Here is a 16,944-nt window from a genome sequence, read left to right as displayed (position 1 = left end):
ACATTGACAGTTTTCACGCTATGACAGTCATTTATGCATCATTTTAAAGCATTATGATTGCACTTTAATATGGTATATCATTTGTAGCATAATGTGTATTTTTACAAATTGGTCAATTTGATAGATCGGTAGAATTATTGTTCTATGTTTAATAAAAGCAGTAATCTGAGGTTCCGATATGGTTGCAATTAACTTTGGCAGTTTTCGTGCTAGGACAGTCGTTTATGCACCATTTTAAAGCATTAAAATTGCCATTTGTTTTGGTATATAATTTATTGCATAATGTATTTTTAGAAAATGGCCAATTGGATAGATCGGTAGAATTATTTTCCCAGGTTTAAAAAGGCGGTAATTTGAGGTTCCGATATGGTTGTGAATAACTTTGACAGTTTTCATGCTATGACAGTCATTTATGCATCATTTTAAAGCATTATGATTGCACTTTAATTTGGTATATCATTTGTGGCACAATGTGTTCGTCTAAAAAATGGTCAATTTGAAGGATCGGTAGAATTATTGTTCTATGTTTAAAAACGCGGTAATTTGAGGTTCCGATATGGTTGCAAATAACTTTGACAGTTTTCATGCTAGGGCAATAGTTTATGCATCATTTTAAAGCATTACAGTTGCACTTTATTTTGGTGTATAATTTGTGGCATAATGAATTTTTACAAAAGTTGGATAGATCGGTATATTTATTGGTACAGGTTTAAAAATGCGGTAATTCAAGGCTCCGATATGGTTGCAAATAACTTTTATAGTTTTCATGTTATAACAGTCGTTTATATATCTTTTTATTGCATTATAGTTGCCATTTGTTTTGGTATATAATTTATTGCATAATATATTTTTAGAAAATGGCCAATTGGATAGATCGGTAGAATTATTTTCACAGCTTTAAAAAGGCGGTAATTTGAGGTTCCGATATGGTTGCAAATAACATTGACAGTTTTCATGCTATGACAGTCATTTATGCTTCATTTTAAAGCATTATGATTGCACTTTAATATGGTATATAATTTGTAGCATAATGTGTGTTTTTACTAATTGGTGAATTTGATAGATCGGTAGAATTATTGTTCTATGTTTAATAAACGCGGTAATCTGAGGTTCCGATATGGCTGCAATTAACTTTGGCAGTTTTCGTGCTAGGACAGTCGTTTATGCACCATTTTAAAGCATTAAAATTGCCATTTGCTTTGGTATATAATTTATTGCATAATGTATTTTTGGAAAACGGCCAATTGGATAAATCGGTAGAATTATTTTCCCAGGTTTAAAAACGCGGTAATTTGAGGTTCCGATATGGTTGTGAATAACTTTGACAGTTTTCATGCTATGACAGTCATTTATGCATCATTTTAAAGCATTACAGTTGCACTTTGTTTTTGTGTATAATTTGTGGCATAATGAATTTTTACAAAAATTGGATAGATCGGTATATTTATTGGTACAGGTTTAAAAATGCGGTAATTTAAGGCCCCGATATGGTTGCAAATAACTTTTATAGTTTTCATGTTATAACAGTCGTTTATACATCTTTTTATTGCATTTTAGTTGCCATTTGTTTTGGTATACAATCTATTGCATAATGTATTTTTAGAAGATGGCCAATTGGATAGATCGATAGAATTATTTTCCCAGGTTTAAAAAGGCGGTAATTTGAGGTTCCGATATGGTTGTGAATTACTTTGACAGTTTTCATGCTATGACAGTCATTTATGCATCAGTTTAGAGCATTATGATTGCACTTTAATTTGGTATATCATTTGTGGCATAATGTGTTCGTCTAAAAAATGGTCAATTTGATGGATCGGTAGAATTATTGTTCTATGTTTAAAAACGCGGTAATTTGAGGTTCCGATATGGTTGCAAATAACTTTGACAGTTTTCATGCTAGGGCATTAGTTTACGCATCATTTTAAAGCATTACAGTTGCACTTTATTTTGGTGTATAATTTGTGGCATAATGAATTTTTACAAAAATTGGATAGATCGGTATATTTATTGGTACAGGTTCAAAAATGCGGTAATTTAAGGCTCCGATATGGTTGCAAATACCTTTTATAGTTTTCATGTTATAACAGTCGTTTATATATCTTTTTATTGCATTATAGTTGCCATTTGCTTTGGCATATAACTTATTCCATAATGTATTTTTGGAAAATGGCCAATTGGATAGATCGGTAGAATTATTTTCACAGCTTTAAAAACGCGGTAGTTTGAGGTTCCGATATGGCTGCAAATAACATTGACAGTTTTCACGCTATGACAGTCATTTATGCATCATTTTAAAGCATTATGATTGCACTTTAATATCGTATATCATTTGTAGCATAATGTGTATTTTTAAAAATTGGTCAATTTGATAGATCGGTAGAATTATTGTTCTATGTTTAATAAACGCAGTAATCTGAGGTTCCGATATGGTTGCAATTAACTTTGGCAGTTTTCGTGCTAGGACAGTCGTTTATGCACCATTTTAAAGCATTAAAATTGCCATTTGTTTTGGTATATAATTTATTGCATAATGTATTTTTAGAAAATGGCCAATTGGATAGATCGGTAGAATTATTTTCCCAGGTTTAAAAAGGCGGTAATTTGAGGTTCCGATATGGTTGTGAATAACTTTGACAGTTTTCATGCTATGACAGTCATTTATGCATCATTTTAAAGCATTATGATTGCACTTTAATTTGGTATATCATTTGTGGCACAATGTGTTCGTCTAAAAAATGGTCAATTTGAAGGATCGGTAGAATTATTGTTCTATGTTTAAAAACGCGGTAATTTGAGGTTCCGATATGGTTGCAAATAACTTTGACAGTTCTCATGCTAGGGCAATAGTTTATGCATCATTTTAAAGCATTACAGTTGCACTTTATTTTGGTGTATAATTTGTGGCATAATGAAATTTTACAAAAATTGGATAGATCGGTATATTTATTGGTACAGGTTCAAAAATGCGGTAATTTAAGGCTCCGATATGGTTGCAAATAACTTTTATAGTTTTCATGTTATAAAAGTCGTTTATATATCTTTTTATTGCATTATAGTTGCCATTTGCTTTCGTATATAACTTATTCCATAATGTATTTTTGGAAAATGGCCAATTGGATAGATCGGTAGAATTATTTTCACAGCTTTAAAAACGCGGTAGTTTGAGGTTCCGATATGGCTGCAAATAACATTGACAGTTTTCACGCTATGACAGTCATTTATGCATCATTTTAAAGCATTATGATTGCACTTTAATATGGTATATCATTTGTAGCATAATGTGTATTTTTACAAATTGGTCAATTTGATAGATCGGTAGAATTATTGTTCTATGTTTAATAAAAGCAGTAATCTGAGGTTCCGATATGGTTGCAATTAACTTTGGCAGTTTTCGTGCTAGGACAGTCGTTTATGCACCATTTTAAAGCATTAAAATTGCCATTTGTTTTGGTATATAATTTATTGCATAATGTATTTTTAGAAAATGGCCAATTGGATAGATCGGTAGAATTATTTTCCCAGGTTTAAAAAGGCGGTAATTTGAGGTTCCGATATGGTTGTGAATAACTTTGACAGTTTTCATGCTATGACAGTCATTTATGCATCATTTTAAAGCATTATGATTGCACTTTAATTTGGTATATCATTTGTGGCACAATGTGTTCGTCTAAAAAATGGTCAATTTGAAGGATCGGTAGAATTATTGTTCTATGTTTAAAAACGCGGTAATTTGAGGTTCCGATATGGTTGCAAATAACTTTGACAGTTTTCATGCTAGGGCAATAGTTTATGCATCATTTTAAAGCATTACAGTTGCACTTTATTTTGGTGTATAATTTGTGGCATAATGAATTTTTACAAAAGTTGGATAGATCGGTATATTTATTGGTACAGGTTTAAAAATGCGGTAATTCAAGGCTCCGATATGGTTGCAAATAACTTTTATAGTTTTCATGTTATAACAGTCGTTTATATATCTTTTTATTGCATTATAGTTGCCATTTGTTTTGGTATATAATTTATTGCATAATATATTTTTAGAAAATGGCCAATTGGATAGATCGGTAGAATTATTTTCACAGCTTTAAAAAGGCGGTAATTTGAGGTTCCGATATGGTTGCAAATAACATTGACAGTTTTCATGCTATGACAGTCATTTATGCTTCATTTTAAAGCATTATGATTGCACTTTAATATGGTATATAATTTGTAGCATAATGTGTGTTTTTACTAATTGGTGAATTTGATAGATCGGTAGAATTATTGTTCTATGTTTAATAAACGCGGTAATCTGAGGTTCCGATATGGCTGCAATTAACTTTGGCAGTTTTCGTGCTAGGACAGTCGTTTATGCACCATTTTAAAGCATTAAAATTGCCATTTGCTTTGGTATATAATTTATTGCATAATGTATTTTTGGAAAACGGCCAATTGGATAAATCGGTAGAATTATTTTCCCAGGTTTAAAAACGCGGTAATTTGAGGTTCCGATATGGTTGTGAATAACTTTGACAGTTTTCATGCTATGACAGTCATTTATGCATCATTTTAAAGCATTACAGTTGCACTTTGTTTTTGTGTATAATTTGTGGCATAATGAATTTTTACAAAAATTGGATAGATCGGTATATTTATTGGTACAGGTTTAAAAATGCGGTAATTTAAGGCCCCGATATGGTTGCAAATAACTTTTATAGTTTTCATGTTATAACAGTCGTTTATACATCTTTTTATTGCATTTTAGTTGCCATTTGTTTTGGTATACAATCTATTGCATAATGTATTTTTAGAAGATGGCCAATTGGATAGATCGATAGAATTATTTTCCCAGGTTTAAAAAGGCGGTAATTTGAGGTTCCGATATGGTTGTGAATTACTTTGACAGTTTTCATGCTATGACAGTCATTTATGCATCAGTTTAGAGCATTATGATTGCACTTTAATTTGGTATATCATTTGTGGCATAATGTGTTCGTCTAAAAAATGGTCAATTTGATGGATCGGTAGAATTATTGTTCTATGTTTAAAAACGCGGTAATTTGAGGTTCCGATATGGTTGCAAATAACTTTGACAGTTTTCATGCTAGGGCATTAGTTTACGCATCATTTTAAAGCATTACAGTTGCACTTTATTTTGGTGTATAATTTGTGGCATAATGAATTTTTACAAAAATTGGATAGATCGGTATATTTATTGGTACAGGTTCAAAAATGCGGTAATTTAAGGCTCCGATATGGTTGCAAATACCTTTTATAGTTTTCATGTTATAACAGTCGTTTATATATCTTTTTATTGCATTATAGTTGCCATTTGCTTTGGTATATAACTTATTCCATAATGTATTTTTGGAAAATGGCCAATTGGATAGATCGGTAGAATTATTTTCACAGCTTTAAAAACGCGGTAGTTTGAGGTTCCGATATGGCTGCAAATAACATTGACAGTTTTCACGCTATGACAGTCATTTATGCATCATTTTAAAGCATTATGATTGCACTTTAATATCGTATATCATTTGTAGCATAATGTGTATTTTTAAAAATTGGTCAATTTGATAGATCGGTAGAATTATTGTTCTATGTTTAATAAACGCGGTAATCTGAGGTTCCGATATGGTTGCAATTAACTTTGGCAGTTTTCGTGCTAGGACAGTCGTTTATGCACCATTTTAAAGCATTAAAATTGCCATTTGTTTTGGTATATAATTTATTGCATAATGTATTTTTAGAAAATGGCCAATTGGATAGATCGGTAGAATTATTTTCCCAGGTTTAAAAAGGCGGTAATTTGAGGTTCCGATATGGTTGTGAATAACTTTGACAGTTTTCATGCTATGACAGTCATTTATGCATCATTTTAAAGCATTATGATTGCACTTTAATTTGGTATATCATTTGTGGCACAATGTGTTCGTCTAAAAAATGGTCAATTTGAAGGATCGGTAGAATTATTGTTCTATGTTTAAAAACGCGGTAATTTGAGGTTCCGATATGGTTGCAAATAACTTTGACAGTTTTCATGCTAGGGCAATAGTTTATGCATCATTTTAAAGCATTACAGTTGCACTTTATTTTGGTGTATAATTTGTGGCATAATGAAATTTTACAAAAATTGGATAGATCGGTATATTTATTGGTACAGGTTCAAAAATGCGGTAATTTAAGGCTCCGATATGGTTGCAAATAACTTTTATAGTTTTCATGTTATAACAGTCGTTTATATATCTTTTTATTGCATTATAGTTGCCATTTGCTTTGGTATATAACTTATTCCATAATGTATTTTTGGAAAATGGCCAATTGGATAGATCGGTAGAATTATTTTCACAGCTTTAAAAACGCGGTAGTTTGAGGTTCCGATATGGCATGCAAATAACATTGACAGTTTTCACGCTATGACAGTCATTTATGCATCATTTTAAAGCATTATGATTGCACTTTAATATGGTATATCATTTGTAGCATAATGTGTATTTTTACAAATTGGTCAATTTGATAGATCGGTAGAATTATTGTTCTATGTTTAATAAAAGCAATAATCTGAGGTTCCGATATGGTTGCAATTAACTTTGGCAGTTTTCGTGCTAGGACAGTCGTTTATGCACCATTTTAAAGCATTAAAATTGCCATTTGTTTTGGTATATAATTTATTGCATAATGTATTTTTAGAAAATGGCCAATTGGATAGATCGGTAGAATTATTTTCCCAAGTTTAAAAAGGCGGTAATTTGAGGTTCCGATATGGTTGTGAATAACTTTGACAGTTTTCATGCTATGACAGTCATTTATGCATCATTTTAAAGCATTATGATTGCACTTTAATTTGGTATATCATTTGTGGCACAATGTGTTCGTCTAAAAAATGGTCAATTTGAAGGATCGGTAGAATTATTGTTCTATGTTTAAAAACGCGGTAATTTGAGGTTCCGATATGGTTGCAAATAACTTTGACAGTTTTCATGCTAGGGCAATAGTTTATGCATCATTTTAAAGCATTACAGTTGCACTTTATTTTGGTGTATAATTTGTGGCATAATGAATTTTTACAAAAGTTGGATAGATCGGTATATTTATTGGTACAGGTTTAAAAATGCGGTAATTCAAGGCTCCGATATGGTTGCAAATAACTTTTATAGTTTTCATGTTATAACAGTCGTTTATATATCTTTTTATTGCATTATAGTTGCCATTTGTTTTGGTATATAATTTATTGCATAATATATTTTTAGAAAATGGCCAATTGGATAGATCGGTAGAATTATTTTCACAGCTTTAAAAAGGCGGTAATTTGAGGTTCCGATATGGTTGCAAATAACATTGACAGTTTTCATGCTATGACAGTCATTTATGCTTCATTTTAAAGCATTATGATTGCACTTTAATATGGTATATAATTTGTAGCATAATGTGTGTTTTTACTAATTGGTGAATTTGATAGATCAGTAGAATTATTGTTCTATGTTTAATAAACGCGGTAATCTGAGGTTCCGATATGGCTGCAATTAACTTTGGCAGTTTTCGTGCTAGGACAGTCGTTTATGCACCATTTTAAAGCATTAAAATTGCCATTTGCTTTGGTATATAATTTATTGCATAATGTATTTTTGGAAAACGGCCAATTGGATAAATCGGTAGAATTATTTTCCCAGGTTTAAAAACGCGGTAATTTGAGGTTCCGATATGGTTGTGAATAACTTTGACAGTTTTCATGCTATGACAGTCATTTATGCATCATTTTAAAGCATTACAGTTGCACTTTGTTTTTGTGTATAATTTGTGGCATAATGAATTTTTACAAAAATTGGATAGATCGGTATATTTATTGGTACAGGTTTAAAAATGCGGTAATTTAAGGCCCCGATATGGTTGCAAATAACTTTTATAGTTTTCATGTTATAACAGTCGTTTATACATCTTTTTATTGCATTTTAGTTGCCATTTGTTTTGGTATACAATCTATTGCATAATGTATTTTTAGAAGATGGCCAATTGGATAGATCGATAGAATTATTTTCCCAGGTTTAAAAAGGCGGTAATTTGAGGTTCCGATATGGTTGTGAATTACTTTGACAGTTTTCATGCTATGACAGTCATTTATGCATCAGTTTAGAGCATTATGATTGCACTTTAATTTGGTATATCATTTGTGGCATAATGTGTTCGTCTAAAAAATGGTCAATTTGATGGATCGGTAGAATTATTGTTCTATGTTTAAAAACGCGGTAATTTGAGGTTCCGATATGGTTGCAAATAACTTTGACAGTTTTCATGCTAGGGCATTAGTTTACGCATCATTTTAAAGCATTACAGTTGCACTTTATTTTGGTGTATAATTTGTGGCATAATGAATTTTTACAAAAATTGGATAGATCGGTATATTTATTGGTACAGGTTCAAAAATGCGGTGATTTAAGGCTCCGATATGGTTGCAAATACCTTTTATAGTTTTCATGTTATAACAGTCGTTTATATATCTTTTTATTGCATTATAGTTGCCATTTGTTTTGGTATATAATTTATTGCATAATGTATTTTTAGAAGATGGCCAATTGGATAGATCGATAGAATTATTTTCCCAGGTTTAAAAAGGCGGTAATTTGAGGTTCCGATATGGTTGTGAATTACTTTGACAGTTTTCATGCTATGACAGTCATTTATGCATAATTTTAAAGCATTATGATTGCACTTTAATTCGGTATATCATTTGTGGCACAATGTGTTCGTCTAAAAAATGGTCAATTTGAAGGATCGGTAGAATTATTGTTCTATGATTAAAAACGCGGTAATTTGAGGTTCCGATATGGTTGCAAATAACTTTGACAGTTTTCATGCTAGGGCATTAGTTTACGCATCATTTTAAAGCATTACAGTTGCACTTTATTTTGGTGTATAATTTGTGGCATAATGAATTTTTACAAAAATTGGATAGATCGGTATATTTATTGGTACAGGTTCAAAAATGCGGTAATTTAAGGCTCCGATATGGTTGCAAATACCTTTTATAGTTTTCATGTTATAACAGTCGTTTATATATCTTTTTATTGCATTATAGTTGCCATTTGCTTTGGCATATAACTTATTCCATAATGTATTTTTGGAAAATGGCCAATTGGATAGATCGGTAGAATTATTTTCACAGCTTTAAAAACGCGGTAGTTTGAGGTTCCGATATGGCTGCAAATAACATTGACAGTTTTCACGCTATGACAGTCATTTATGCATCATTTTAAAGCATTATGATTGCACTTTAATATCGTATATCATTTGTAGCATAATGTGTATTTTTAAAAATTGGTCAATTTGATAGATCGGTAGAATTATTGTTCTATGTTTAATAAACGCAGTAATCTGAGGTTCCGATATGGTTGCAATTAACTTTGGCAGTTTTCGTGCTAGGACAGTCGTTTATGCACCATTTTAAAGCATTAAAATTGCCATTTGTTTTGGTATATAATTTATTGCATAATGTATTTTTAGAAAATGGCCAATTGGATAGATCGGTAGAATTATTTTCCCAGGTTTAAAAAGGCGGTAATTTGAGGTTCCGATATGGTTGTGAATAACTTTGACAGTTTTCATGCTATGACAGTCATTTATGCATCATTTTAAAGCATTATGATTGCACTTTAATTTGGTATATCATTTGTGGCACAATGTGTTCGTCTAAAAAATGGTCAATTTGAAGGGTCGGTAGAATTATTGTTCTATGTTTAAAGCATTACAGTTGCACTTTATTTTGGTGTATAATTTGTGGCATAATGAAATTTTACAAAAATTGGATAGATCGGTATATTTATTGGTACAGGTTCAAAAATGCGGTAATTTAAGGCTCCGATATGGTTGCAAATAACTTTTATAGTTTTCATGTTATAAAAGTCGTTTATATATCTTTTTATTGCATTATAGTTGCCATTTGCTTTCGTATATAACTTATTCCATAATGTATTTTTGGAAAATGGCCAATTGGATAGATCGGTAGAATTATTTTCACAGTAAACAATTTTCCAATTGGAACAATTGGGAATTTGTTGTTTTGTTTGGATAACTCAAACAAAATTGTAGATTTGTTACAAGAGATGTAACAAATGAAATAGATTTATTTCGACTTGTACTAATTTCAAGGAACCTGAAATATACTTACTTCTCTTCAATAGCTGTGGAGACCAGTTAATAAGTAAAATAAAAAGATGTAATGTAAATGTAGATTGTATTGTAATTTGGATTTATTTGTTGTTTATAATATTTCAATGTTTTGTTTTGTACAATTTGATTGTTTTGTGAGATTTCACTGTTTTAGTTTATTTGTTCAGTGTTAATTGTATAAATTTTTTTTGTATTTTTGTTTTTAAACAAATATTTGTGTGTGTGGGAACCACTTCACTGTTTTAAGTTTGTTTTTTTTTGTTTGTGTAAATGTTTGTTTAGTTGTTCTTTTAAAAACGTTTGTGATTTTGTTTTATTTAAATTTTGTTGTTTATTTATTTAAATGTTTGGTTTTATTTTTTTTTGTTTTAATTGTTTTAAAAGTTTATAATGGCCGCTGGCGCTCGGGATTCTAGTCGAAGACTGACTTCTTCTTCTATTTAACCGCGTAAGCCCGGCTTGGGTCGTGCTTACACCGCCGCATCTGGAGCAGCACCAGTCCTTCTACGTATGTTACGTTGACGACGACGTAACGGTTGTTGAAGGCTGCGTTGTGTGGTTGTTTGGCGACGACGTTGGGGTTGATGACGTCGTTGAGGTGATTGTTGTTGTCGACTACGACGTTGTAGTTGTCTGCGACGCCTTGTTTGTTGTTGTTGGCGACGTTGTGTTGGTTGCGGTTGCCGAAGTTGTGGTTGTTGTTGACGAATTGGTGGTTGTTGTTGCTGAAGTCGTGGTTGTTGACGAGGCTGTAGTTGTTGTTGACGACGTGATTGCTGTCGACGTTGATTTTGTTCCGGATGTAACATAGTATGATGGAGATCTCCACACTCCTGGCAGGCTTCCATTGACGTACATCCTCCAATTAGATGCGTCCGGGCAAAGCAGTTACTGCAGTATCGATGTACCCGAACTACATATTTTCTCTGCTTTACGGTCATCTGTTTAAACTGCTTGCAGAAGCGAAGAGGGTGGTAGCGGAAGCAGACCAGGCACATTTCTGACTCTGGGAACTGATCCATCTGCAAAGGGAAAAGAAGAACAAAACAAAGCAGCAGTAATGGGTTCGCTAACACAAATTTGAACAATTGGAACAGAACATATAGGACATACAGAACATACAATCCTAGTCAATCTACTGACTTATCACAAATCGGAAGCATGCAAAGTTTGACTATTGGTCTGGTAACGGTTCCAGACGCTGTTCGGACGTCAGCTACGCGAACGCGTTTATCTTTTCCAGTATGGACTAATTCAACTCGTCCCATTTTCCACTCATTTGGAGGTAGGAGCTCATCCTTTATGACTACAAAGTCATCTTTCTGCAAATCCCGCTGTGGGTTTTTCCATTTGTAACGCTTGTGAAGTTCATGAAGATATTCAGTCTTCCAGCGTTGACTAAGACGATGATGAAAGGCCTTGAGCCGCTCCCATCGGTTTATTATCGATAAATTCTCTGAAGGCAGTTCAGGGGCGAACATCAATGGAGCTCCTCTTAAAAAGTGACCAGGAGTTAGGGCTTGTAAATCTTCAGGATCCTCGGACATTGGGGAAAGAGGTCTGGAGTTTAGGACACTTTCAATTCGGGTTAATAGAGTCGAGAACTCTTCAAAGTTAAACTTTTGGTTGCCGGCTATTTTCTGAAAGTGAATCTTAAAACTTTTTACACCAGCCTCCCAAAGACCTCCCATATGTGGAGCACTAGGTGGAATGAACTTCCACTCAAAACCATGGACTGCATATTTTTTACTTATATCTTCTGCCGATTTTCGTAAAAATAAGAGAGATTCCTTTCGCAACGATCTACTGGCGCCGAGAAAATTTGTGCCGTTATCGGACATAAGGCGTTTAGGCAACCCTCTTCTACCCGTAAACCGTGCGAAAGCTGCTAAAAACGCGTCGGAGGATAAGCTAGAGCACGCTTCCAAATGTATAGCTTTTGTTGAAAAGCAAACAAATATACAAGCGTATCCTTTCATATAAGGAGAGTTTCGCAAGTTACCTGATTTTATCTGAAAAGGTCCCGCAAAATCAACACCCGCATAAGTGAATGGTAAAGAAAGGGAGCATCTTTCCGGGGGCAGAGCTGCCATAATCTGAGACTTCAGCTTTTGCTTATACCGGACGCACACTAAACAATGGTGAACACATTTTTTAACAGTTCTTTTAAGTCCTGGTATATAGAATTGACTTTGAATTGCATTCATCATTAGGGAAATGTCAGCATGCAACAGAGTTTTATGAGTAAAGTCAAGAAACATTCTGCAGAAGTTAGACGAGTTTGGAATAATGAAAGGGTACCTTTCATCATAGGTTAGGCATGAATTGGCTAATCTACCGTTAACTCTCATAGTTCCATTCGAATCCAGAAATGGGTTCAAAGTGAGAATAGAACTTTTCTTTGAAATTAGTTTCGCGTCAGAGAGCTGACTATACTCCTGGGGATAATAAACTCGTTGAGTTAGTTTGATCAGCATAACTTTTGATTCTTTAAGCTCCGTAAGGCTAAGAGTCAAACTAGAGTGCTGAACCTTTAAATCTTTCTTCCTGATAGCGTTAATAAACCTGAGCACGTAAGCTGTAACAGCAAGAGCTCGAGGATAAGAGGAGAATCTATCGATTAGACTGTTGTCAGCCGGTGTTAAAAAACAAACTGAAATCTTCCTTTTTTCCGGAAGAACTTCAGGTAGAGAACTATATTTGGGCCAATTTGTTTGGGAATCCAAGAGCCACATTGGTCCATACCACCACAATGGGTTGTTAACAAGATCTTGTGGTTTACAACCGCGAGTGCCAAGATCAGCTGGGTTGTGATCCGTTGGAACGTGATTCCAACTGGCATTACCAACATTCTCTATAATCTGAGTTGTTCTGTTAGCTACATACGTTTTCCAGACTGATGGAGGTTTTTGTAGCCAAGCTAAAACAATGGTTGAGTCTGACCATAAGTAAAGCTTTGGGCTGCAGAATGGAAGGTTCGTAAGTACTTGCTTTACGAGTCTGGAAAGCAGAAGAGCTCCGCATAACTCAAGTCGAGGTAAACTTATCCGTTGCAAGGGCGCAACTTTACTTTTAGCAGAAAGCAGATGTGAATACCGAATACCAGAGTTCTCGGATACCACATATAGTGTAGCGCAATAAGCCTGCTCAGAAGCGTCACAAAATCCATGTATTTGGATATTATATTGAGGATGGTAGTGGATCCATCTTGGAATTTCAATGGATTCGATAGTAGGGAAACTATCAACAAATATTTTCCATTTATCAAGAAATTGTGGTTTGACCTCGTCATCCCAACCGACCCCGTCTTGCCATAATTCTTGTAAAAGAATCTTGGCTTGAATAATAATAGGCGTAAGCCATCCTGCGGGATCGAAAAGTTTAGCAACAGCAGAGAGAATCTGCCTTTTTGTTGCCGATGATGTCGAATTTAATTGTTCTACTTTATAAGTGAAGGAATCACTTATAGCATTCCAACGAATTCCCAAAGTTTTTGTTGAACTTGAATCATAGAGCTTTAAAAATTCTGTGTTCAATAAATCATCAGATGATATCTGAGACAACAAATCTGGATGATTTGCCGTTATCTTTTTTAATGGGAACCCTGCTGATTTTAAAGTATCAATCAGCTGTTTTTGAGCTTCCATTGCCGATGACAATGAATGGCCTCCGGACAATATGTCGTCAACATATGTCTCTTTTCTCAAAATTCTTGCTGATAAAGGACTATCTTTTTCAGAATCTGATGCTAATTGTAGAAGGGTCCTAATTGCCAAATAAGGCGCACATGCTATACCGAAAGTTACCGTTGTCAACTCAAAATCTTCAATTGGACTTGAAATATTTTTCCGAAACAAAATCTTTTGATACGAACGATCAGATTCATGAACTAATATTTGGCGATACATTTTCTCAATGTCTCCATTAAAGACATACTTATATAAACGCCAATTTAGAATGATTGTCATTAAATCTGCCTGTAAGGTTGGTCCGACGTGGAGAACGTCATTTAATGACCTTGAACTTTTTGTCTTTCGTGATCCGTTGAAAACGATACGAACTTTTGTTGACGCACTTTCAGGTCTAAAAACCGCATGATGTGGCAAATAATATGAAAAGAACTTTCCATTATGACACATTTCTTGAGAATTTGATTTCCTCATGTGACCGAGAGAAATATATTCATTCAAGATGTCATTATAAACTTGCATAAGCGTGTCATGTTTTTCAAGCCTTTGTTCAATATGTAAATATTGCTTCTTTGCCAAATATCGAGACGCTTGCAAAAACTCAGATTCTGGGAATTCACTTTTAAACGGAAGTTTAACTACATATCTACCATCGGACTGTCGAGAAGTTGTCTCTTTATATAGATTTTCGCAAAAGAGATCTGCTTCTGATTGATTAGCTATTTGCGGAATTTCCTCTATTTCCCAGAACTTTCTTAATATTGAGCTAACACTTTCATTTTCGCTTTGTAAGTTGTCTATAGCCGTAAGTGAAATTGTGTGCAATTTCATTGGACCGTAAATGTACCAGCCATAAATAGAATTCTGAGCAATCAAATTACCTAAAACGTTTTTCTTTAGACCATCAAGTATGATGTGAGGAATTATGTCACTTCCTAGCAGCATATCTATTTGAGCAGATATTAAGAAATTGGGATCAGCTAAGCATAAGTCTCTGATGTCGGAGAGATCAGAAATTTCTATTGAACAGCTAGGCATGAAATTTGTCAAATTGGAAACAATTATGACTTTTGTTGTTAACTTGAATTCATGCCTTTGATTGTATAAAGTAATAGAACTCACTTTATTAGCATTAGCTACTACTGTACCACCCAATCCGCAGATTTCGAAATTTGCATTTTCCGTAATCAGGTTTAGCCTTTTTGAAATTCTATTAGTCAGAAATGATCTTTTTGAACCAGAATCTATCAGTGCTCTGACTGTAAATGGCTCACCACAGTGCAAAATTTGAACAAGCGCTGTTGGAAGTAAGATATCATCCTGATTAACGGTTAAATGGGCCTGAGTGTTAGTTGCATCTGTAGTTGATTTGTAAAAGCATGGATTTCCTGAGAGATCAGTACTTTCTTCTGTGTCTTCATTCTCAATATCTACCGGATCCGCATGGAAAGCGTTAACCGACGAATTTTTCTTAGTAATCTTTTTTTGAGAATTTAGATTATCATTTTTATTCAAATGTAACATGCTGTGATGTTTATTACCACATTGATCACATCTGTTTACACTTGTACATTCAGAAACTTTATGAACTGGTGATAAACAGTTAATGCAGATTTGATTCTGTGTGACAAAATCGTTTCGTTGCTGCTTAGAGAAGTTTGAAAATTTTTGACAAAATCTTAAGTAATGATTTTTGTCGCATAACTTACAATGAGGCACCCGAAGGGCTTTGTTATTTTTCTGCCTATTGGAATTATTAGAATTATAATTCATTTGATTTCCTTCATTAAGTATTCCTACTACTCTTTCTACTACTCTGTGTCTTTTTATTAGAAATTGCTCCATTTGAGACCATGATGGCAATATCGAGTTCATCGTTAGAGATTGCTCCCAAAGAGCGAGGGTCTCACTAGGTAGTTTTGTCGAACAAAGGTAAACGAGGATTGGATCCCAGTTTTCTACCTGTACGCCATGAGAAGACAACATTGCCAGACAATCAGTTATTGTTGTTTGTATTTTATTAATCGCTTCAGCGGATTCAGTTTTGGCAGGTGGAATATTGAATAGAGCCTTCAATTGTATATCTACAAGAACCCTTTTGTTTTCGTAGCGTGCTCGTAAAGCACCCCATGCTAACGAAAAACTTTCATTGGTCAATGGATATTTATTGACAATGGAACTTGCTTCACCTTTTGCCTTTCTTCTTAAGTACAATAACTTTTGTACGTCTGGCATTCTTATTTTACTGATGTAAACAGCACTGAACATGTCTCTAAATGAAGGCCACTCTTCATAGGAACCATGAAAGTCAGGTGCATCGCATGGTGGAACGTTGACACCCATATCTGGCGCTTCATAAGTCATGTTTAGTGGATGGTAACTAGATGGATCAAATGCTGAGGAATGAGAAGGACCACTGTCTCTTTGATTGTTTTCAGCGGAAGCTTTGGACATTTTTATAAAATCTATCATCTCAGCTTTGGTCTCTTGATACCTATCCCTACATTCTTCATAAGTGGATTTAGCATTCGCTTTATAATCTGGGCTGACGATTCCGTCATCAGCCATATATACGCCTTCATAAGCACGGCGTAGCGACTGCCAATCCTCTTCTAGTGTTTGCAGTTTTGCCTCTAAAAGAGATTCAGTCAAATCATCACAACCTAGACTTGAAAATTTATTGCAAACACTCATTAAATTTTCTGATTCGTGAATGAATCTAGTACATATTTGGGAACCCATTGTACTTATTTTCTTTTACAATAAACAAAGGAATGTGACTTTTTAGTTAACCCAAAAATAATATGTAATGAAAATTACTATATGATAGTAGAAAAGTACAAAACGAACTATGTACGGAAAGTATTAAACACTGTATGTAGGGTACCTGTAGTAAAATATTTCCAAAGTGACTGACAGCTGACACTATATAATCAAATATTAATTGAAGAATTCCAATAAAATCTACAATTTCAATATGTATCAAAACGAACCTTGAATTAAAAATGCCTATTCGAAAAATAGTAGGGTGTATTTTAATAAAGAACTTTAAAATTAACACCGAAATATATAAAATTAATTTTATATAAATTATTAAAAAAAACAAACTCAG

General features: G+C 33.6%; 3 protein-coding genes across 3 annotated transcripts; all 3 read right to left on the bottom strand.

Annotated features, from left to right (window-relative positions):
* Positions 1–10,613: 10,613 nt before the first annotated feature.
* LOC119615673 (general transcriptional corepressor trfA-like) lies at positions 10,614–11,165 on the bottom strand. Its single transcript, XM_037971680.1, has one exon. It carries the CDS (start codon positions 11,163–11,165, stop codon positions 10,614–10,616), a length of 552 nt encoding a protein of 183 aa, XP_037827608.1.
* A 79-nt stretch (positions 11,166–11,244) lies between these two features.
* Positions 11,245–12,658, bottom strand: LOC119615672. The gene is made up of 2 exons (XM_037971679.1): positions 12,146–12,658; positions 11,245–12,079 (listed from the first exon to the last, which is right to left on the bottom strand). Exons 1-2 carry the CDS (start codon positions 12,618–12,620, stop codon positions 11,274–11,276), a joined length of 1,281 nt encoding a protein of 426 aa, XP_037827607.1. The 5' UTR covers positions 12,621–12,658; the 3' UTR covers positions 11,245–11,273.
* A 477-nt stretch (positions 12,659–13,135) lies between these two features.
* Positions 13,136–16,574, bottom strand: LOC119615671. Its single transcript, XM_037971678.1, has 2 exons — positions 13,214–16,574; positions 13,136–13,143 (listed from the first exon to the last, which is right to left on the bottom strand). The coding sequence occupies exons 1-2, from the start codon at positions 16,572–16,574 to the stop codon at positions 13,136–13,138; spliced, it is 3,369 nt and encodes a 1,122-aa protein (XP_037827606.1).
* Positions 16,575–16,944: the final 370 nt, after the last annotated feature.

The sequence above is a fragment of the Lucilia sericata genome, unplaced genomic scaffold, assembly GCF_015586225.1.
Source record: "Lucilia sericata isolate MDLA Ls3-8-SP2 unplaced genomic scaffold, ASM1558622v1 Contig006796F_arrow, whole genome shotgun sequence".
Taxonomy (NCBI): domain Eukaryota; kingdom Metazoa; phylum Arthropoda; class Insecta; order Diptera; family Calliphoridae; genus Lucilia; species Lucilia sericata.
The sequence above is the reverse complement of the archived record's forward strand: the minus strand, read 5'-3'. Positions and strand labels throughout refer to the sequence as shown.

Coding starts and splice junctions, on each gene's coding strand:
- LOC119615673 (XM_037971680.1), bottom strand. CDS start 11,165: ATGGATCAGTTCCCAGAGTCAGAAATGTGCCTGGTCTGCTTCCGCTAC.
- LOC119615672 (XM_037971679.1), bottom strand. CDS start 12,620: ATGCTGATCAAACTAACTCAACGAGTTTATTATCCCCAGGAGTATAGT. Junction 12,080..12,145: donor ACCTTTTCAGATAAAATCAG/GTAACTTGCGAA, acceptor TTTCAACAAAAG/CTATACATTTGGAAGCGTGC.
- LOC119615671 (XM_037971678.1), bottom strand. CDS start 16,574: ATGGGTTCCCAAATATGTACTAGATTCATTCACGAATCAGAAAATTTA.